Below are 24,326 nucleotides of genomic sequence, written 5' to 3' on the forward strand. Positions count from 1 at the left end.
GAGGTATAGAGAAGCTGACAGAAGAGTTCTTTCCAGCTCCAAAAGCTCATGCCTAGGAAGTGGATCCATGATTCTTCTGGGTGAACAATAACGTAAGATAAGAATTTCATCCTATCCCATCAATAACTGGCTGCATTTGGCAGACAAGGAAAGTTTGAAGCTTTGCTTCCACCAATTCAGCAGTTATATGCCCTATATGCCCCCTGAAAAGCAAGATTTATTAAGTAAGCTAAAACATACCATATTATTCTTTACAAAATCAGCTATACTTAAACTGAGTTATACGAGCCAACTGCTTAACTGTAATTCACCGCTTCTGGAAGTAGTGATACAGACAGGGCTCAAGTATTTTAACAGTGTGTTGGAGAGTTGGACTAACTCAACCCTACATATGGTACTGCTTCCTCTGGTGATTTATGGCTATCAACTTTACTAGGTTAGAAAAGGCTTTAATGACCCAAGGCAAGTCATTCATGTTCTACTTACCCTTTGGAAACACCAGTTCTATCAGTGATTATCTTCACTTCTTTCACTGTCCCATATCGTGCAAAGAAGCTTCTAATTTCTGTTTCATCCATCTAAGGAACAGAATTTGTTTAGCTTAAAAAAAAAAAGGATACATCACTGGCCACCACAAGAAAATCTTAACTCCTTTTGCAAACTTGTGTTCAACTGTTTTAAGTGGTTTACAGAAGCAGGAGCCACTTTCAAACCCATCCACCACTGTTGCACAATTCAGTGCTGCTCACCTAGTTCAGGGATAAAACTGGAACTGAACTCAGGTCTCTCACAGCAGTGCAATACCATAAAACTGGTAGATGCCATGGGATCAGCCACATCCTAAAAGAAGTCTGTTTTCTGCTCTCCCTGCCCCAAAAAAAAAAAAACAGTCCAACCACTACAGAATATATGTGAAAGTTAAGACATGTAAATACCCTTATATCAATTCCACCAACAAAGACTGTGTTCGGCATGATTTTTCCTTCTGGTAAAACATATCCTTGATTGGTTGTTGACGACAACTGGGTGTTATCCTCCCTGGAGATGCTTGCACATTGGGACTCTGGATTTGCTGCAGACTGCAAGTTTGATAAAGTACATATTATAACTGTTTATATACTACATTTTAGGATACTAAAACTTCAAAGTGTTCCCATGGACACAATACTTTCCATTTCCAGTTTACTCTATTTGGAACAGAAATGTCTCAAATAATTTTCTGAAAAACATATGTTCTGAATTAATTCTACTTCATGGGCTGGTTTTTCAGTATTTATTCTCTTTACCTAGCACTAAGCTGAATTTAGAATAGATTAAGTAGGGTTAGTTAAAACTGCTTTTCCTCAAAGGTCCATGGTCACTTTAAACATATACTAATTCTACAATGAAACTGTTGAAAAATGCACTTCAATATCTATCAAATGGGATTTAAGAAAGAGTTAGCCAACATAGAAGACTGCCAGATCTGCTTGCAGAGTTCCAGAATTCTACATTATCCTAGCCAAAAAAAATCCTTAAACAATTAATGCAGCACTTGTGTATGAGCAATCCCAGAACAAAACCCAGCAGCTACACATGGAAGAAATTTATATTAAAAAAAAAAAAAAAAAAAAAAAAAAGTTATAGCCACTACAACTAGCTCTTAACAGGATCACATTACTATGATCCCCTTTAGAAGGAGAGATTTTGTACTCTGTCACAATTTAAAGTTACATCAAATCAGAGGTCTATCAAGATCTGCAACTGTCTTAAACAGTCTGAATAGTTTAAGATTATGTGACTTATAAAAATCACTTACGTTTGTAATAGAGAGTGTACACACAGGCCACCATGTCTCCCCCCTCCCCGCATATATAAACAGGAAGAAACACATTCAAAGAACAATCTTAAGTCAAGCACTCAAAAGCTAAATAGTAGAATTAAGGGTGCCCACGCAACTTTTAATTGCATGCATTTATGTTTACACATTATGATACAGTCTTTAATTACATAATCACATACTATTTTCCACAGGACCCCAGCTTCACTTAGTGCAAAGAATGGATGGAACTCAATGAACAAACAACTATACAATATTTTGTTCAAAGACCATAAAGCCATGAGTGGCCCCTTGCTTTTACTGCACACCATTCAAACCATGCTCCAAAGAATGAATTATTAGTTTCCTCATGGGCTTTTCTACGGCACTCACTGTAGTATCAGCGAGCTTCACAGTTGTGAAGCTATATTACCATCTCACTTCATGTGGGTGTTGTTATAAAAGCTGCACAAAGTTCTTCAAATAAAAATGCATTTTTAGAGTACTAAAACTATTTACCAATTTAACCCCAATTTTTGAATAGTTTCAACTAAAAAAACCCTGATTTTCTCCCAAAGAAGTGTTCATTCAACTCAATGTTTTGTTTAGAAAATTGTCCATTTGAATTAAGTCAAAACTATTTCAAAATTGTTTTCTGGTTTTTCATTTTGGCAAGAAACAAAAGAAGTCAGTTTTAAACCAAAACAAACGGATTATTTATATTCTCCCACTACACTAAACTCAATTATTTAGTCAGATCTAATTATCCTAATTTTAGCCATAGGGAAAATGGAATCACAACGAAGGTCAAAAGCATCCACTAAGCTTGGGTGCCTAGGGTCTGATTTTTCAAATAAAATTTAATACATGGCACCTCATATGTTCAAAGCAAAGCTACCATGGATTTCAGCTACAACTGAGTGATCAGCACTTTTGCAAATTAGAACCCACAGGTCCAAGCTGAGCATGCAAAAAAAACACCCAACCCCAAAACAAAAAAACCTGAGCGTACAGTTAGTGGCCAAACTTTTAACGTGTGGTTTAAGTAGCTTGCCTAGCATGACACAGAACATCCTTGTGGCAGAGGCAGGGATAGAATCGCTGCCCAAGGTAGCAATCAATTGCCTTAACCATGAGACCATCTTCTTCCTTCCTCTGGTCCCCTGCTTCATTTACCACACAGTTTTGGTTCACTGACCTTCACTACCATCATTTTTTCCATTTCTTGATCCCTGCAACTTGTGGTCTGGGTTCACTGGTCCGCCCTTCCTTCCAGTTGATGGGGAGGGCCTTTAGCTCTGGGCAGGCTTAGGTCTACCATCTCCCAGAACCACAGGTACACAGTTTTGGCCCTTTGACCTTCACTCCCTTCTCCAGTTTTTTTTGTTTTGTTTTGAAACTTGTTATCCCCATTACTCACATGCAACCTAGGTCCAATGGCTCATTTCCCTCAGCTAAAGAGGGCAGGTCTTTAGCTGTGGCAGGCCTAGCCCAGCCTGTCTCACTATCCACAAACAGTACACACACTATATCAGCTCTATGACCTTCACTCCCCCGCCCCTTTTTGTCCTCTCAGAGGAGAGGATGGGCCTTTTGGGCAAGTATTCCTAGTATCTGCAATAGGTACATGCATGCTCAATATCTACAGCAAATTGGGGGGGGGGTCCTATAGCCTTCTTCCATTCACAATCCTGATTCATTCTCAGAGCAGGTTCAGCCTGTGCACTGAATGATGGAGTCCAGGGCGGGGAGGGGGGGCAGTAAATGATCATGTAATCAAAGACAGTCACAATACAGATGCACAAGGCAGACAAATTAAGTTTGAACAGCCAACCTTAATTCTGGCATTTCTCTAACTTCTGAGAGTTTGACTTTGCAAACTTAATATTCTTTTCATGAAGTTGTGTGCAAGTGATTTCCTGGGCTGTTTTTTTCTTTTTTTTTTTTTAAATAGAGAACACAAAGCTAACTGAAAAGCAAAAATTCCATCAGGTGGCTCATGACACCCACAGGAGTTATCTACAGGACTGGAACCTTTAGATCAGAGGTGGTCAAACTATGGCCCTCAGGCCACATCGGGCCCACAGGACCCTCCTGCCCAGCCCCTGAGCTCCTGGCCCAGGAGGCTCGACCCTGGTCCCTCCCCTACTCTTCCCTCCCCCCGACCGCAGCGTCAGCTCACTCCACTGCCGGTGCAATGCTCTGGGCGGTGAGGTTGTGAGCTCCTGGGGCAGCGCAGCTGCCTGTCCTGCTGCTCTGGGCAGCGCGGCTGCAGCACCGCCAGCCACCAGTGCTCTAGGCAGCACAGTAGGGGAGCACAGAGGGGTTGGACAGATGGCAGGGGAGTTTGGGGTGGTGGTCAGGGTGTGGATAGGGGTTGGGGTGGTCCGAGAGCAGGGAACAAGGGGGCTGAATGAGGGCAGGGTTTCCAGGGGGCAGTCAGGAATGAGAGGAGGGGTTGGGTGGTGTGGCAGGGGGCAGTCAGTGGTGGGGGCTGTCAGGGCACAGGGAAGTTGGATGGGGCAGGAGTCCCTGGGGGGGCCGTCGGGGGCGAGAAAGCAGGAGGGGTCAGACAGGGGGCGGGGCTGGGCCACACCTGGCTGTTTGGGGATGGTACAGCCTCCACTAACTGGCCCGCCACACAATTTTGGAAACCTGATGCAGCCCTCCAGCCAAAAAGTTTGTCTGCCCCTGCTTTAAATCCAGCCAGATCTCTGCCACTTGTGACACTGAAGAAACTGATAGCAGTAGAGGTTGGCAGTCTCAGTGTGGACCAACACTAGAGGGGAACTTGACACACACTTTGTCAATGGGTTTCAAACATTTGTCAAAAGCAGGACACAGATCCCTCTGCTTCTTCACCACAAACTCCCTGCCTAGCCAGGCCCAGGCTCCACCCCCAAACTCTATTATTTGAATCCCAAACTCTTCATCCATCCCTGGCTCCTCACCCAAACCTGTCCCAGTCAACAAGAGTCAAGGAACAAAGCAGTATCCTCAACACTGAATCCTTAATGATGCAGTCACTTCCTGGGCAAACACCGTTAATTATTCCCCTAAGCCTCACCGCCCTAAAGGAATAAATTTAAAATCTGAGAGAGCAGCAGCACAACTTCCAAGCCCTCAAAAAGAAGTAAGTCTTGACTGGTTGAGCCTTTTGTACAAACAAAATACTTGTTAAAAATAGGTAGCAACACCACAAGAATTAATGCCAGAACCAAGCTGTAGAGCGTCATCTGCAAAAAGGTCAGTGTATCTGTGTAATGGCTCCATGAATGCAGTCCCTTAAACATTTTCAATAAAGGTAAGCATTTGTAGATTGAGAGGACTCTTCCCATGGCATTTTTACTCAGATTTTTGCATACCAAGAAACAAATATTGCTGTATCAAGAAAATTGAATACAATGCAATCTTTGTGCATGAACTAAGACAACTTTTATAGAATGTTATATACGTAGCTTCCCACAAGACTGCTACAGCAAGACTAGCTATTTCCCTGGATATACCTATAGGATCCTCATCTTTTTGTGCCTGGCTATTAACCAGTTCAAGTTTCTCTAAGCAAACTCATGGAATGGTAGTCAAATTTAGTGGAAATCAGCAATGGAGTTTTGTTAGTTTTTCAACTCTACTTCCAGAGCCCTTCAAAACCCTTTTAGGCTAGAGCTATCATTTAAATATCCAGATACAATTACTAAATGCAATTACTTTTGCACTCTTTAAAATGATAACTTTTCATAATTAGGATACCTAGCAGACATGTGGTAATTGTATGGAAACTCATCCTCAGTTTAGCTACATCCTAAGTTTTCAGTACAGTTTGACCAAAGGTAGCTATCAAATGCAAAAGTAGAAACCAGCAATCTCAGCTTGTTTCCTGCAGGTGTCCCTGCCATTAATTTCATATTCACAGGAATGAAGTGCTACTGTACATGACGAAGTATTTCTCCTCAATGGTGTTACACAGAAAGGACTGGGCACTTCTCTTTCATCTCTTTTCGTAAGAGAAACTTCCTTGATTCTTCAAGGTACACATCTATCTGATTTACAGACAAGGGTGCTCATATAGGTCGATCTTCCTTCTCCCCCCTCCCATTATTCATCTGTGTTTTTCTTTCAAGCCATTGGTCCCTCCATAACAGCCTTCCGCTATAATTGGAGAGATGGGCTAGACATCCCTTATGGTTTTCCTGCTGTGATTTATGTCCCACCTCAAACTACACAGCTACAGAAACGGGAGTGAAATGAGACTATAAAAAAGAAAATACTTTTCTGGATTGTCAAAAGGAGTTATCTTCAACTGAGGGGAAAAAGCCAGCAGGGAAAGAACAAGAGTATGCCAGGCATCTATGGGAAAAGCAGCAAAAAGGTAAGAGAAGCCTCAGTGCTGTGGTAAATAATATTTTATGTTACTTCCTTTCTTTTGTTTCGTTTCTCTGGAAGATGAGCTCCAAACATTTGCAGGAACAGGATCAAAGTAATACTAAATGAATGTAGCACCAAAGTTATATCAGAGATCTTCAACAGGATCCAGTGTGAAGGAAAACATCCACCTGCCATGACAGCGCTCTCCTATGTAAGAAGTACCACAATGTTCCACTCTGTAAATCTTCCTGATGCCCGTGTAGGCAATATATCTGGGGGCAATACTGAGATTTAGACTGCATTGCCATCAGGATGCAAAACATAACACCTAGCTCTGGATGGACATGGTTCTTACTGGACCTGGACGACTCGAAATCTGTTTAAGCCAACCTCTAACCAAATCAGGACTCAAACCAGAAGATGCCAGTGGCTGTGAAGAAAAACAGTATAATTATCTCCAGTTATTGGTCCCCCCTCAGATGCTGTTTGTCCACTTTCTGCTTGCAAGTGCACAATTGGGGGGGCTGGGGGAGGGAGAAGGTTTCTTCTTGTCTCTTGGCTGTGTTTTGAAGATAAGGAAGCAGCTGAAATCAAATAAAATACCTGAGATGCTAATTTGAAGTGGCAGGGAGTTTTCAGAGAAGAGGCCTTTACTTTGAAAGTCAATCCCCCATGCTGGCTCTGAAAAAATAAGTTTGACTTTCTAGGCACACAAGACCTATACCTGAACGCATGCTTTACAGAGGGGGATACTACCAAGGCAGGGGTGGTAAACCTGTGGCTCTGGAGCCACATGCAGCTCTTCAGAAGTTGATGTGCAGTCTGGGGCTGGAGCTACAGATGCCAACCTTCCAATGTGCCAGGGGGTGCTCACTGCTCAACCCCGGGCTCTGCCACAGGCCCTGCACCCACTCCACTCCTTCCCGAGCCTGCTGTACCCTCGCTCCTCCCCTCCAATCCTCCCAGAGTTTCCTGCATGCCACAAAACAGGAGATTGGGCTATACCTATAGGATCTCAAAGGAATAGGGAGAAAGTGGGAGGCACTGATCAGCAGGGTTGCTGGTGGGCAGGAGGCACTGGGAGCTGGGGGGCGGAGGCAGCTGATGGCAGACTGCTGACATATTACTGTGGCTCTTTGGCAATGTACATTGGTAAATTCTGTCTCCTTCTCAGGCTCAGGTTGGACACCCCTGTACCAAGGGAATGAAGCTCTCATTGCAGCTGCTGAGAGGGACCTTCTCTTCCTCTTTCCTTCCAAGCTTCAGAGCCCTCCTCACTATTGCAAAGGGAGTCTGTTACACTATCTTTCCACAGCCTTTTGAGTGTCTCCAGTACCTGCCACAACTCATGGCTTTGTAAGCAGAGTGAAAAATGACAATTGCCATTTTTGCTAGTTCCTACAAGATTCTGAACCGCAACACTTAAAGTACCCACGGTCCACTTAATTCCACATTGTTATGTCTGCTTGACCATACCATGAGCAGCAGCAGAGGCACTGGAGACATTTTTCTTTGATCTCAGGAAGACCACACTACATCATTTTACATTCAGAAGGTTAACTTGAACCATAAGGCTAAAAAAATGTAATTCATTTAGTTAAAGGTAACTTTACAAAGTGTAATTTGACTTAAAACAGATGTTTACATCTTTCCCTGCTTTTTTTTTTAAAACTGTCATTGTTCTTCTGTGAAGTCTATTTTACAGTATTCAGAAAAAATATTTTAAACTGCAATAGCCATTATACATTAATTCAATGGCTATCGGGGTACTTCTCCTCAGGTGGCTGAAGGCTTTTTCAGCCTTTTGCCTCTCAATGAATCAGTCATCTATTAGTCTATTATGTACATCTTGCAGTGATTTGTATTGCTATACTTTAGACACTTTTCCACTAGTTTAGACAAACTAGTTTGGCGCCACTGACAGGTTTTTGATTTGTCAAGTGAACCTTGGAAGAGAGAGAAATGAAACTAACAAGTTTCATTGCTAGTAATTTCTTAAGTCCAGCTACAAAATGACCTGCAAGGGAAGATAAAGTTACACTTTTTCTGCTTTTGATGCATAAAACACGACCTTAATTTAGTTCAGGAAGTTTAAGCTTTGTATTAGGAGCATGTTCCTATGATTTTTCCTAGTTTTGCTGGAAGACTCGAATGTGAATTTTGAGAGAATTTTGCAGACTTCTGAATCTAGAGATAAACATCTGCGGGAAAGCATCAGGCACTGGGATTAGAGAGGCTAATGGCCCAGATTTACACAATCCAATTAAAAGCAGCAAAGAACCTTGTGGCACCTTATAGACTAACAGACGTTTTGGAGCATGAGCTTTCGTGGGTGAAGACCCACTTCGTTAGATGCAATCCAATTAAAAATCTTTTAACCTCTCAACTGCTCAGGTGTTACTCCCGTAATTGTCCTAGTTCTCCAATTATCCATGAGTTCCTGAATAGATCAAATCAATTTTAGTGTTGAGACAAGTTTAAGAAAAGTCTTCTTACAAATAAAGCAGCAAAGAATGGGTATGTGCCTTTTTTCCTCCCTGGTAGATCACCTTTCCGAGTCTGTAATGTCACAGTGCATTTCAGCCATATTCCAGTTCAATTGTCAGGAGGAAAGAATGCCCATTTCAGACAATTTGGCCTAAAGTTCTCATTGTCCCCATCCCAAATGGGAATCTATATAATGCAAGCATGTAGACTGTTGGCCCTTATTCCAGCCGCTATGATTTGTATAACAAGGCGTTAGCAAAAGTCCTAGATGAGGAAAAAGCAAGAAGTTATCATTTTAAGCTCCCATAAGGCAAAGATTCTATAGCCATATATGCTGGCCTATTCTCAAGAGCCCTGTATATTCCGTGGCCACTGAATTTACATTTTACCGGAGAATTACACTCTAAAATGAGAACTGAAGTTCCCAAGTCTTTCTTACCCTCATGGTTGGAAATAAAACCTAGAAGGTTAACTGACTAAACTGAAGCAGTAATATATTTGAGTGAACACACAGCCTGCAACAACAGCTCTAAGTGTAGTAGGGTGACCTGCCTCATTCATCTCAATCTGGGGCCTGTAAAATCAGATTCCAAATGCCAAGGAATTCAATATTTATGTCATACCATTTGCTGTTTTACTGCAGCCATGCATCCGAAATTATGTTTTCTTCTTACAGCTGCCTCTTATTCCCCAGATTTCATGACAATGGGAAATTAAACAGATTACAGTGTATGCTCTCTCTACTGTCAAACAGAGTCAGGCAGCAGGAAGTTGGGGAACCAGAACAGGAATCTAACTTGCAGCCAGGAAGCCAAGTGAACCAAGAGTGTAAGATCTCAAGTTGAGCTTCCTGGAGAGCATCATAGCAGTTAGGAGTAGCCAGCATTGGCAGGTGACTTCAAGCTCCACCCTTCCCTATTATACAGGGGAATAGGAAGAGGTTCTGATCCAGGCTGGCTGGCCGGCCAACATCACAGGAACCAAAAGTCAGGGAGTGCAGCGAGGCTGCCTTGGAAAAGTTAGTGGGGGAAAAAAAAGCCAAAACCATTTTCAAAAATAGAGGGATAGTTGAAAGTACTAATTGATAGAAAATTGATGACCCTTAGATAGGTGTACAGAAAAAGATGGCAGATGGAAATGGAGGGCATTTCATGACAGTTGCCAAAGAATGTAGGCATTGCTGCTGCTGTAGCACTAGGTCCTATTCTGCCTCTGAATAGGCAGGGCCTCTGTTATACCCTACAATATTTATAATAAAGCAGAGCTGATATTTATGAAAAGAAACAAACCTCAAACCTAAAAAAAGAGTTCTGTTGTATCCTCACTAGAGCTTCAATTAGCCCACCCCAGAGCAATATGCCTGTGCCTTTTTTCTCCCTAGACAGGGAATTTGAGTTTGACCTTTCTCCACTCCTTCCACACCCTGCTCAGAATATAAAGATATGTAATGTCTACTCACACTCCTGGTATTGCACCCACATGTGCAGCATTTCTACATACAGGAGTTGCAGTTACCATGACAGCATATTACCTGAAAGGGAGAAGGAACATGGCTCCCTATAATAGTATAGTGTAGTTTACCCATCAAGCAGCAGGTGGAGCTATTAGCCAAGTACTGTACATGCTTTTTGAAAGCTAGTTGATACCTTAATCAACTTTTTCAGGACTTGGGTCTTGCAGCTGACAGCTAGGAGTATTTCTCTCTTGTACATACATCAATGGCTCTCAAAGTGTGGGGACGTGTCCCCCACGGGGGGACATGGAGGAACATTCGGGGGGGGGGGGGAGGCAGCACAGAGGGATCACCATGTTTCCGGTCCCACGCTGCTCCCAGACCAGCTGTACCTCCAGCCCTGTTCAGCACCCAGTCCTGCTCCATCTCCAGACCCAGCTCCACCCTCACTCGTTCTGTCCCCAGAGCAGGTCCCCTTAATTCCTTCTCTGCCTGTAGCCCCAGCTCTTCCCCAATCCCCAGTTCTACCCCTACTTCTGCCTTCGACCCAAGCTCTGCTGCCAAGGAACCCTTGGCTGTGCAGTAATTGGAGGACGGGCACAGACAGATTCCATTATTGATAAAGGGGGTGAGGTATGACTGGAAAAGTTTTGAGCACCCACATAGACCAATACAATTATTTATCGATAATTAATTCAACCTCTATTTTTATCTACTCTTATAAGAGGCTGGAAGCGTGCAAAGATTCTCTAGCAAATAGTTTTGGAACAGACACTCAAGGTGAAAAGTCTGTTGTCCCAGTGTTAAATTCAATTCAAAAGTAAAGCAGTTAGCTGATAAATGACCCTGGTAATATAAAATAGCTTACATAAGGGGAATGGGGAGAAAGGGTACCTTAGATGAGTGGAGTCCAAATGTTTTCTGTCACGCCACACACACCTCTTATGAGTAATGAAATCTGTCCATGGCCCCATTCCATTATTTAACAGTTGGCTCAGCACAGGAGCTTGGGCTGAAGGCGGAGCTGGCCTGGGAGTGGAGCAGAACTGCAGTTGGGGCTATAGCAGAGCTATGACTGGTGCCAGAGCTTTGGGGAGCATGGTGGGGGTGCTCCCATTCCTCCCCCCCCCGTGGGGGCTGGCCCTTGCCCCACCACATACACCCCTGCACTGGGGACCACTGGCTTAGATGTATGTGTCTAATAAAGGGGTCGGCAACCTTTCAGAAGTGGTGTACTGAGTCTTCATTTATTCACTCTAATTTAAGGTTTCATGTGCCAGTAATACATTTTAGCATTTTTAGAAGGTCTCTTTCTATAATATATAATTAAACTATTGTTGTATGTAAAGTAAATAAGGTTTTTAAAATGTTTACGAAGCCATCATTTAAAATTAAATTAAAATGCAGAGCCCCCTGGACTGGTGGCCAGGACCCAGGCAGTGTGAGTGCCACTGAAAAGCAGCTGGCGTGCCAACTTTGGCACCCGTGCCATAGGTTGCCCACCTCGGTCTAATACTTAACAGAACTTGTACAGACTGAAAGCGGATATACAATCAAGTTGTTAATATGATAGGAAGTGGCTTTTGGATTATGTGTGTTTAGGACCTCATTGCAGTAGCTAGAAAATATAGCAGTGTCATGCTACCATAAATGAAATAATGTGAAACGTGAAGAGCAAAATTGCATTTAAATATGAAAGGCAAGCCACTAAAACATTTGCTTTTACAAAAAAAGAAAATATTAAACGATCAGCTTTGAGCATACAAAGGTCAACTGAATTAGTGTCACCATTTGAAATATTTTAAAGCCAATTATTTATGACAGCTTTCTGTGCACACCTGCAGGAAAGGCAGTTTTTATATGTTTGTACAGAGCATAGTACATGTTGAGAGCTACAATACAATGGCTACCATGCAACTGAGATTCTTTATTGCTAGTATCTTCAGATGGTTTTTATCAGTGTAGTCCTATTGTTAACATCACATCAATGCAGCACACCCCACACCCATCCCCCAACAGACAACAGCATGATATAGTGAAAGGGGATGTGCAAAGAGCATCAAGCATTTTCTTGAAAAATCTCCTTATTCTTATTTAGTAAATGATTAACTATGTGTGAGAGATAAATATGTCCTAGTACACCCTGAAAAAGAATTCACATAAAGAGAACTAATTTCTCTCAAAAACAATAAGGTACACTTTTGGCCTTTAAAAGTTTGATAGAGAAAAAAATGCACGTTTTAGTTTCTAGTACTTTCAACACACACATCTGAGAACTGCAGTTGTTTGGTTTTTTTTAAGAGCAATTCATAGCAAGCTTATAATATGAAATTGCTTTTGAAAAAATTCAAACTAAAACATTACTTTAGCTGAAATATGTAACTATAATATACAGAAATCAGAACTGCTTTGTTATGCATTTCCACAGTAGCGTAGGCAAGTCTCCATAGTAGCAGGCACACCAGTGGAAGTTAACTTTACCAGGCAGTGCCTGCACCCACTACTGCCAGTGGAGACCCTGCCATGAGACCAAGGGAAGCATGCATTTCAAACGGTCTGCAAGATCTGACCTCATATGGGGCACTACGCCGTACAGCCCGAGAGAGAGGCAGAAGGGAAGAGGATGATTGACGCTCTTCTGAAAATGCTTCCTCAGACCAGCTGATCTGAGACATCGGTGACCTCGCGCTGAAGCCTCCACCTCACGGGGCATCAGAGCAGGGAAATGCCGCCACAGGCCGGTTAATCTCAGCCCCCGAGCGAGGCAGGAGGGGAGCAAGCCCAACTCCCCACGCTCGTCGGCTGCTGCTCCATCCAGTAGCACCCACCCCAGCGGGCCGCGGCTTCCCCCCTGGGCGCAGACTAGTGTGTGACTGCAGAGAAGTACCCGGGACCGCTCCCACGCCGGCAGGGGACGGGCCGCAGCCGAACCCGCCCGTGGTGAACCGGGGCCATGTGGCGCAGTCAATGCGCGCGTGGGAGGGCGGGGCCGCGGCCACAGCACCTCGCTCCGCCCGCCCTGGCGCTGGGCTCCCGCGCACGGGGAACGAGCGGAACAGGCCGGGCGTCGCCAGCGAGGCTGCAACAAAATGGCGGCGGTTGCGAGGCATGGCGCTGTGTTCTCGCCGCCCCGGCTTCCTGCCCTCGGGAGAGCCGGCCCACTGCACCCCGCAGCGACCGCTCGCCCTCCAGCCCCGCCGCTTCCACCCCACATGGGACCTCGCCCATGCAAGGGCCGGTGACCCCCAACCTCAGTCCCACTGAGCCTCAGGCCGTGACGAGCCCCTCCCCACAGGCAAGCCAGCCCTGAACCCCGTTCCCAAGCTACAACTAGCCAGCGGCTTTGGACCCCAACCCTCCCCCGGACTCTCCCACACCAAGGCTCAGATCACCACCCCCCGAGCCCCGGCCTTGTCCCCCGGACCGAGCGCACCGGCCCCAAACCACATCGCTAACCCCCCTCAGCTGGTGCCCCGCCGCCAGCCCCACTCACCATCGTTCCCCGCACGCGGGACAGCGCCCATGCACGTGTAAAAACTAACCCCACCGACTCCCTCCCGCCTACCCCCTAAAACAGCAGCTCTTCCCCCTGGGCCAGCCGCCTCTAAGTAATCAGTGCGGGGAAGGGGGCGGGGAAAGGCCACACCCAGAGGGGCACTGTTTGTCAGTAGGAAGAGGGAGGGAGAGAGGGAGGCTTTGCTCGAGGACTGACTTCTTCGAGGTGTTCCCACCCTGCCTTTAATCTGGGGTTGGATTGGGGTGGGTATTGCTCTAACCTCTCTGGAGGTGGGAAAGGTATTTTAGTGTGTGCCCTGTAGCTTCCCCCTGGCCGCCAGTGAAAAGGGTAACAGTTTGCTGTATAGCATAAGCTCTTTCCATCAAATGGGAGGACTTTGCTCAGTAGGTGTTAATTTTAATAATCCTTTGAGACTCTTACCGCCTTTAATCGGTCCTCGGTTAAAACATGGCCCTGGAGAAGAGGTTTCAGTTTGATTTCCTCACTTTAACAATCACTTTCAAACTGAAGTTTTTTGTAATATAGAATTTCATAAGAGAACTCTCTCTTTCTAACCAAATTTTGACATGCACTTGTACCAATCAAAGCCAGTGGGAGTTCTGTTATGACTTAAGTGACAACAGGACTGGGACCATTGCTTGGTATCTATGCTAGTCTCTAAGGCAGAGGTGGGCAAGCTACAGCCTGCGGGCCACCTCCCCAGCCCCTGAGCTCCTGGCCCTGGAGCCTAGCCCCAGTGTTCCCCCTTCCCCACAGCCTCAGCTCACTGCACTGCCAGCGCAATGCTCTGGGTAGCCAGGCAGCAGAGCTGCAGCCTGACCCGGTGCTTTGAGTGGTGCTCCAGGCAGTGTGGTAAGAGGGCAGGGGAGTTTGGAGTGGTTGTCAGAGGGTGGGGAACAGGAGTGGTTGAATGGAAGCAGGAGTCCCAGGGGGCAGTCAGGAAGGAAAGGGGGGGTTGGATGGGGTGGCGGGAGCAGGGGGTTGTGGATGGGGCAGGAGTCCCAAGGGGGCTGTCAGGGGAGAGGGAAGGGGGGGGATTGGATAGGGTAGGAGTCCCAGGGGGGGCTGTCAGGAGGCGAGAAGTGTGGGGGGTTGCATAGGGGTTGGGGGCCAGGCCATGCCTGGCTGTTTGTGGAGGCACATCCTCCCCTACCGGCCTTTCATTCGATTTTGGAATCGCGCTGTGGCCCTCAGGCCAAAAAGTTTTCCCACACCTGCTCTAAGGGTATGTCTAAACTGACTTGGACTAAGGGACTGTTTAATTGAGGTGTAGATGTCTGGGCACGGGCTGCAGCCCAGGCTCTGGAACTGTTCCATCTTAAGTCCAAATGTATACACAGCAAATAAACAGCCCCTTAAGTCTGAACCCCACAAGCCCAAATCAGCTAGCATGGGCCAGCCAAAGATTTTTAATTGCACAGTGTAGACATCTACACTGCCAAGAAAAACCCGCTGCACCAAATCTCACAGCCTGGGTCAACTGATTCACTCTAAGAGGGCTGCAGGGCTAAAAATCCCAGTCCAGACATTCATGTCCATATTGCCCTCTGTTGGTGGTGTGCATCCTCACCCAGAGCATGACAGCTGACCAGACTCCGGGTGTGGAGCGCCCTGCCAAGCGTAGCTCTGCTCTCAGTGCAGAGCGGAGAGCTGAGACCCCCGTGGTGGGGGCCAGGGGGAGAAGGAGGGGGAGAATGGGCAGTGAGGCTCCTGGCTTGGAGATCTGTGCCTGGAATCTGGGCGGCTGCCATGCTCCCAGTGGGGAGCCAAGATCCCGGTGGCCAGCCAGGTCCCAGGCAGGGAGATCTGTGCTGTGTCCAGTTGGCTGCCCCGTTTCCGACAGGGAGTCAAGAAGTGCAGTGCAACTGCCCTGTTCCCAGTGGGGCCTGGAGAGCCCAGGGACGGTAACTGGGCTCCCAGCGGGGAGATCCGCGCCTGAAGTCTGGTCGGCTGCCGTGCTCCCGGCGGGGAGCTGAGAGCAGCAGCCCAGATCAGAGAAGGGAGCCAAGAGCCTGGGTGGCAGCCCACTTGGAGCAGGAAGCGAGGATCCTGGGAGCCGGCTTTCTAAGCTGCTTTACGTCAACCTGATGCTGTAGTGTAGACCAGGCCTCAGTCAAACACTTTTTATCTAAGGAAAGAAGTAAAAGGTCTTGGTATTTAAGACCAGTCAGAGGCCAACAGTTTAAGGGCCTACTTCTACAAAGAGATCCATGACAGCACAAAAGTCTATGTATGAGGATCTTTTTGAAGGATTAGATTCTAATGTTCACCTCAGACTGTGTGCAGAGACTGCTTGATAGCTTTGAATCCTGTTTGGTCACAACTAATCAACTTTCCAGTGATTCTCATTACTAATTTATTTGCAAGTATTTTTAAATCTGTATTTGACATTGGAGAAAAGGATATATATAGTGGAGAAAAGGTTTACCTTATGTTTTAAACCTATACATTTGTCTCAATTTAGGGACAATTTTCAGAGTTTCAACAAAACCCTTCTTAATAATGAGGATTATTTTCCCCTAAAAATTGATATATATTAGTGAAAACCCATCATGGTCTGGATATTTTCTGATCTTTATTTCTTGCTCTGTGCCACTCCTTTTTTTATTTTTTTTTATTTTGCAGTTGTAGGAATTCTTGATCGTTCCCACTGCGTAAAACTTGTTTAAATTGTTTATCCCCATAAATTCCCAAATTTATTTCTAAGTAATTTAAAATATACTGCAGTCTACTTTCATGCCACTTATTTTCATTGCCACAGTGACAGGAAATTATTCTGTGAAGGTGGACTCACAGATGTGCTGTTACACATATACTCTTTGATGTCTGACCTGTGCTATTTAACTGTGTTATCATTTTGCAATAAATTATCATAAAAACCCAGTGCTTTGTCTGTTTTGGTCCCAATGAACTGCTCATTAAAGCCCACAAAGAGGCATAATCTGAAATAATGATATAATTTATCTCACTTTGTTCTACCATGTGAAGATTACTTCTATCAGTGCAAATTAAATCAATTCTAGAGTAAGAGATGCATTTCAGAGTAATTTCTCTTATGCATTTCTCTCCAAATATCCACACAAGCTGTAGTTCAGCTAGCTTTTCTGAGAGTATCCATGTCTTTTTCCTTACTCTCTTTCCTTGAATATTAACAATTTTTCTTGTTAGAGCCCAGTTAAAAGATCAATATACAGCATCCTTTTGATGTGTTCAGCTGAAATGTTCGTGTGTGTGTATATATGTATATATATATAAGGCACATGAGATTCTTCAATGTGATATAGAAAATCAGTTGCCTTCTCAGATGTATCAAATAACCTTGCATCATTTGTTGTATATTTCTATAATTTCTATATTTCTATAATGACATCAGTCAGATTCCTTTATAAGAAACTAGATTCCATTTCTCTCTCCAGTCTGAATATTTTTCCTCATTCCTGAATAGATTGACTCCGAGAATTTTTGCCATAATCCAAGTGTTTGTCCTGCCTGTATGGTATAACCTACTTCATTGTGAAAATTTAAGAATTACTTATTAGCATAGAAAGAAATGAAATCTGCACGCAGCCTACTGAGTTTGCATTCAGACTCCAAATGCCATGTTAAAAAAAAAATCAGCAAGGGATGTGTACAGATTAACATATTACTTTCTTATTTGCCCTAAGGAAAACTCACAGGACTTCTATTGGGGTGCCTTGAACTGTCCTTGAAGTCCTTCATCTTGCTTTCCAGCAGTCCTGAATTTGTTGTTAATCTTTCAGGTCCACAACTCAGAATTTCCCTGTTCTACATTCCTCAGATATGGCAATTACCCACCCCAACTGTTCCAAAAATCTGATTTTGCCTTTTGGAGTTTGTTTAGTGGAGTGGAAATAGCACTTACTTGTTCTGAAAGCTGCTTGTTGCCTACCTCCATCTTCTGAAGTCATTTTTGCATTGTTTCTCCCATGTCTTCCAGGGCTGCTGGAACATTCTCTTGATTGGTAATCAGAATTATCTGAGGTTTCTGGCTAGAAATTGGTAATTTTCTGTTTGAGTTTTCCTCCTTACTCTTCCCTTTTTCTTTAGCTTGCACCATCACCTTTTATGAGTAAACTAGGTTAATTATGTGATCTAGGTGGGGAAATTAGGGACCCAGGAATCAGAGACACAAGAGATGAAGTTCACTGTTACTTTGGGTCCTATGACGACCTCCTTTCTCCCCTCAGATGTTTTCTTAATTAGCACATTAAAGTACTATATCTAGAGAGGGGTATATAAAGAGGGAGGGTTGGGATACTGCCATATACCTGTTTAACCTTAGGCTTTTGGACCGAGACTGTTGTGGATTCGTTCAGATTTTCAGGCCTGATTCCTCCAGATGTTTAAGAGATGAACAGAACAGAAGAGTAGCAGACAAATGAGTCCTGTTTAGACAGGCTACAACAAAGACAGATCTTGTGTTCTTAAACATCATGTTTCTCTGATTTAAATGACCTTGAAGGAGGAAAGCAACTACCAAGAAGTGCAACCTCTTTGTTTTTGTATTTTATTCAGTTACACAAATGAGCAGCAATGCAGAGTATACAATGAACGAAGATTTCCCAACATAGTGAAGGTTCATGCTGCATTTTATATCTATAAGGAAATATAACACAAGAGTGAAATATCCCTAAAGCTCAGATGTCACTCAATGGGCTAAGTTGTGGGCTGTTATTTTCCTGAATAAAAACACCCAAATATATTTTTTCTATGCCTTTTGATTTTGTCAGTGGCAAATAGAAACTTTGGGGACAAGAATGTGGGGAGGAGCTAGGATGAAAATCTCAGGTTTTTTCATTTCCCACTGTAGGGAGGTATGGATAGCACTCACCACAGCTGAAATCAAACTGTCCCAAGCTTTATGTGAAGAATAAGGAGTTCCAGCAGAATGACTGCTCACAGCATTCAAAAAAACAGCTGCCAACACCAAGTAATTAATGTAGTATAAACTTAGAGGAACATAACATAAGAATGCCTGTACTGGGTCAGACCAATGGTCCATCTAGCCCAGTATCCTGTTCTCCAACAGTGGGCAATGCCAGATGCTTCAGAAGGAATGAATAGAATAGGGCAGTTATGGAAAGATCCATCCCCCTGTCATCCAGTCCCAGCAGCTGTCAGAGGCTTGGAAATGATTACTTGTCTCTTCAGATAGCATCGCACACATGAACACACACAAACACAGAGTCCATCCACCCTGACTAACCTTCAGTGTATTCTGTCTGATAAATTCAAAAGCCCCTTATAATGGTGTGGCCATGTATGACCACTGTATTGTTGTAACCTAAGACATACTGCCCATCTCTCATTGCTAGAAGTTGGACTGTCATATTCTTAGGACTGCAATGGTATCAATATTCTTTAGGAGAACAGAATAATAGAAGTTTATATTTATTAGCCTTGGTAGGGTAAAGCATTGGGGAAGAGATGCAGTGGTGTATCTTTTAAGGCCGCCGTATTGTTGTAATCTAAGCCCATAGTTTTGCTGGAAGCTAGTGGTGTGTGAGAGCTCAGAAACTATGGAACTGGCTTCCGTAGCTATGCCAAGAACATTATTAATTTTGTACCACTGTGTGTGCTTATATTTACCTTCCAAAGGATAGTACACCCATGAGAATAACTCTCTCCTTGTGTGAGATCTCTTGGCCAATAAGTCTTAAGTCATCAACTGCATGCAAAATCATGATTAATCTTAAAAATAATCATTCCATAAACAGGTAACAAATATATTAATCATTATTGCAGCAGTCATTTGACTCAGCCTCAAACTGCCCTGTATCCAGACCAGAATAGTGCTGACTATTGAGATGTCCTGGAAATGTATCTAAACAATAACCTGCACTACATATGCCTTTCTATATTATAACTTCTTAAAAAATAAAAAGGATTACAAAAAGAATTGGATAATTGGGTAGTATTCTCTGCAAGGTGTTCACTAAGGGTATTGGAATCAGCTTCAAAAGAAATTAGTGATGAGGTACAAAACAAATCAGAGCTTTTAAGCAGGGGTTGCTGATCACAAATGTAAAAATGGCTAATAAAATTCATTTCAAAGTGAACAGGAAAAAAGTTCTTGAACTTGGACCTCATAATCTGGGTTCTCTTGAAGTCTGATCCCAAATGAAGTCAGTCAGTGAAGAAAAAGGAATAGTTTGCTTTAGGATAGAATAAAAAACATTCTCTTAAATAAATCATTGCCATGTCTTTCCATTCTGATTTTTACCCTAACCAGAGGTGAAGAAACACTTATACATGCATAAAAAGAATCATCAAAAACAATACACATTCCTTCAATGCTTGAAAGGAAAACTTTGCAGCAGACTTAGTGAGTCAAGTAGAAATATGTGCCTGAATACACACGTACTTTAGTCATAGTTTCCTGGCAATGTGGACAGAAATTTGGGATCTTGTAATTTTTATAAACCTCAGCAGAGGTTGCCTGGTCTCACAATATGCTTCTGTTGTCAGCCCATATTTTCTTTAACTTTGTCTTTGAACACATTGGGATAAAATCTGCTGTCATTTACATCTCTGCCACAATGCTGAAGGAACTAGTGTAAAACAGGTATAAAATAAAGTAGAATTTTCCCTGTAGGTTATATTATTATTTTCCCTCCTCCCAATAACTATGACAACAAAATGTACATCCAATACAGTATTACAGATTTTAACTTGATAGCAGCTGTTATGCAGCCAATATATAAGTAGAATCTGAAATATATAATAGCCGCCTTATCTTAATCTCTGGAAAATGATCCAATTTTGTTCATATCTGACTCAGAGACTACCAGAATGGACTCTTCCTGTTGTGAATGGTGGCATCCACTGAAAACATTTCTTTTTAGCACTGGGTCTAAATGCAGGATTTATTGTTATAAATGTGGAATGATCCAGATTCATAATTTAGCAGTGGTAGTGACAATGGTGTTATTTAATTGCTGGAGAAAATAGACCTGGTGTATTGTTGCTGTAAGAAGCACTGGAATTTATTGAGTTTGTGCACATTTCATTCTCCATCCTCTGTTGTTTTCTATCAGCTTATCAATTTCTAAAGTATGTCTTGGCATCTTTGTAATTGTTGCACTAAAGGTAGGATTTCTCAGACCTGGCTAGGAGTAGGGATGGGAGACGGAGTTTCAAATAACAGTTCTTTTTGGAAACAGATGCTTGAGAATTTTACTGTTGTTTCTACCTTTTCACTCACAATGGGATTTTTACTTTTAGTTTTGGTGTTATTCTTTTATGTCTACAGACAGCCTGAAACTTCCCTAAGGACAAAATCCAGTTCTGCCTTCACAGGTGCAGAGACTCAACAGACAGTGGTGGAACCAGTCCAGTTCCACTCAACAAAGTGGGGTAAAAGCTAGATTTGGGATCCAGGAGGATTGCTCAAAGGTGGCACATTTCTTGCACAAAGCTGAGTTTTTCAGGCTCCTTCAGTGAGGAATCACACAGGGACAGTAAGGGGCAAGCCACAGGGATCTGACACTGCTGACACTGTTCAGATCCTCTTCCTTCTCTGTCTTGGCCGGAGGGTCACATAAGAATCCACAGGGCCGAGGGTTGCAAAGTGCCACACATCCTGTGTGACACACATTTGAAAGCCTGTCAGACGTTTCTGCGGCCCGTCTGAAATAACACACATTCGGTTGGATTACCAAAATAGCCTGTGATATTTGATGCCAGTCACCAGGGGCCACTGTGGTACCTACTGAATAGGCAGTATCACTGCTCCCTGTGCTGGGTCCAAGCATGAAAGGAAGCTGCTGCAAGGAGATGTCATTAGTTTCAGCAAGAACAAATGAAGCAGGTGGCAGCAGCAGAAACAGTAAGGAGCCTAGTACTGGCCCTAGCTTTGTTCCCAGCATCATCATCAGAAAGCATCATCATTGACCCAAGAAAGCCAGCAGCCACTGAACCCAGATACCCTAATGCCTTCCAGTACCTACCCATCTACCCAGCACCTGCCAATCCCAGGTTCAACTCCCAAATTTTATTCATCTCTGTGTCCTACCCTACTTGGAGGAGGGCACATTGGCCATCAGCGAAGTTTGTGGTTATATACAAATTTGCTAATTAAATATTTTGTGTAAAATGTCACACACAGAGTGGCAGAAAACTTAACAGATCCACAGAATCTGTGGATAAGGTTCACAGCTACTCTGCAACCGGGGTTGGGGGATTCCTTCTGTAGTTATAGACAATGGATACTGACCCCTGTCGTGTGACAAGGGTATTAATGTCTTAGGGCTCTGACTGATGCCAGCTGACTGGGTCAAGGAAATAACATTCAGCACTTTGCCAGTAGTCCTCTATCTCATACTTTGACAATATTGCCATCTCCAAGCATTCAAAAATCATAAATGAGGCCCCAAACATTTACCTAAAAATAATGAGATTTAAAAAAATAACACATTTTAGATTATTTTCATTTGCCTTCTGATATTAGAGCATTCAGCGTTCATGTTTTTAAACTTTCTCCACAATCTTGGGGTTAGAAACCAGACGGTCAACACCAAAAATTCAAAAATCATGAGGTAGGCCTCAAAAAATGAGATTGAACAGAAAAATGGCCATACTGGGTCAGACTAATGGTTAGAGCCCTGCACAGATACAAAAATGTGGATCTGCATCTGATCCACATCCGCCAGTATCAACCTGCAATCCGACCCATGATCTGCTAGCCATCTTTTACCTGCATCTGCACCCACAGCAGCAAGCCATCCCAAAAGGGCTAGCGATGTGGTGGGGGGAGAAGGGAGCGAGTGGGGGGCAGGGCCTTACAGGAAAGAGGCAGCATGAGGATAGGAACTGGGGGTAATGGGCAGAGCAGGGGGGTCTTGAGGAGAAGGGGTAGCATGAGGGGGTGAGGCTGTGGGGAAGGGACATTGCATTGCATGCTGCTCCTGGGGGCTCATGAGCAACCGCACACGGCAGCAGCAGTGATTATTGCATCACAGTGGGGTGGAGGGATGGGGTGCCGGGGCCTCTAATCCCCATGGCCAGGCTTGAGCTGCTGGACAGGAAGTGGCATATGAGCAGGTGCTGGACAGCCCCGACTCCAACCTGCCACCCAGTCCGGGCTGCTGGCTGCCTGCCCCGAGCATGCTGTGCCCCCCTGGGCTGCCCGAGCCAGATGCCACGGGTCAGACACTGCCGGTGAGTAGAGCCCTGCACAGTTGTATCTGCATCTGATCCACTAGCCGCAAAAATGGTCCACGGATCTCCGTGGATTTGCAGGGCTCTACTAATGGTCCATCTAGCCCAGTCTCCTGCCTGGTGCTTCAGAGGGAATGAACAGAACAGGTAATTATCAAGGGATCCATCCCCTGTCGCCCATTCCCAGCATCTGGCAAACAGTAGCTAGGGACACTTCAGAGCATGATTTTGCATCCCTGCCCATCCTGGCTAATAGCCATTGATGGACCTATCCTCCATGAACTTATCTAGTTCTTTTTTGAACCCTGGCCTTCACAACAACCTCTGGCAAAGAGTTCCACAGATTGATTGTGCGTTGTGTGAAGAAATACTTCCATTTGTTTGTTTTAAACCTGCTGCCTATTAATTTCATTTGGTGACCCCCTAGTTCTTGTGTTATCAGAAGGAGTAAATAACACTTCCTTATTTACTTTCTTCACAACAGTCATGATTAATATATACCTTTATCATACCCTCCCTTAGTCATATCTTTTTCAAGCTGAAAAGTCTCAGTCTTTTTAATCTCTCCTCATATGGAAGCTGTTCCATACCCCTAATCAGTTTTGTTACCCTTTTCTTTTTTCCAATTCCAATATATCTTTTTTTGAGATAGGGTGACCGAATCGGCACACAGTATTCAAGTTGTGGGCATACCATGGATTTATATAGAGGCAATATGATATTTTCCATTGTATTATATACAGGGCCTGCTCTAGGTTTTTTGCCACGCTAAGCAAAGAAACAAAAACAAAAAAACCTCCACGTGCGCAACTGCTGAAGGGAAAAAAAAAAAGAAAAAAAAATGGGGCTCGGTATGCCACCCCTGAAGTTATGCCGCCTCAAGCTTGGTTTGCTGGTGCCTAGAGCCGGCCCTGATTATATATTCCCTTCCTAATGATTCCCAACATTGTGTTAGCTTTTTTGACTACGACTGCACATTGAGTGGCTATTTTCAGAGAACTATCCACAGTCGTGGTGGGCAACCTGCAGCCCGTGGGCTATACGCAGCCCATCATGGTAATCTGCTGGCAGGCTGTGAGACAGTTTATTTACATTGACTGTCCACAGGCACGGCTGCCTGCAACTCCCAGTGGCTGCGGTTCGCTGTTCCCAGCCAATGGGAGCTGTAGGAAGCAGCATCCAGGCATGTCCCTGCAATCCACGCCACTTCCCCCAGCTCCCATTGGCCGGGAATGGCAAACCGAGACCACTGGGAGCTGTGGGTGACCGTGCCTGCGGACGGTCAATGTAAACAAACTGTCTCATGGCCCACTAGTGGATTACCCTGACGGACCACTCCCACCACTGATCCACAATGACTCCAAGATCTCTTTTGTGAATGGTAACAGCTAATTTAGACTCAATCATCTTATATGTATAGTTGGGATTATGTTTTCCAATGTGAAATACTTTCATTTATCAGCTTTGAATTTCATCTGCCATTTTGTTGCCCAGTTATCCAGTTTTGTGACTTTGTAACTCTTTGT

At 44.1% G+C, this 24,326-nt stretch overlaps 1 protein-coding gene across 1 annotated transcript in view; it reads right to left on the reverse strand.

Annotated features, from left to right (window-relative positions):
• The window catches only part of DAZL (deleted in azoospermia like), a 38,743-nt gene extending 37,754 nt beyond the window's left edge, over positions 1-989 (reverse strand). The window contains exons 1-2 of the mRNA XM_030549332.1: positions 936-989; positions 487-578 (exon numbers count right to left, since the gene is read on the reverse strand). Of these exons, the coding sequence (XP_030405192.1) occupies positions 487-578; positions 936-974 (131 nt within the window). The 5' untranslated portion in view covers positions 975-989. The remainder of the gene's footprint in view (positions 1-486; positions 579-935) is intronic.
• Positions 990-24,326: the final 23,337 nt, after the last annotated feature.

This window comes from Gopherus evgoodei, chromosome 2, assembly GCF_007399415.2.
Source record: "Gopherus evgoodei ecotype Sinaloan lineage chromosome 2, rGopEvg1_v1.p, whole genome shotgun sequence".
NCBI lineage: Eukaryota > Metazoa > Chordata > Testudines > Testudinidae > Gopherus > Gopherus evgoodei.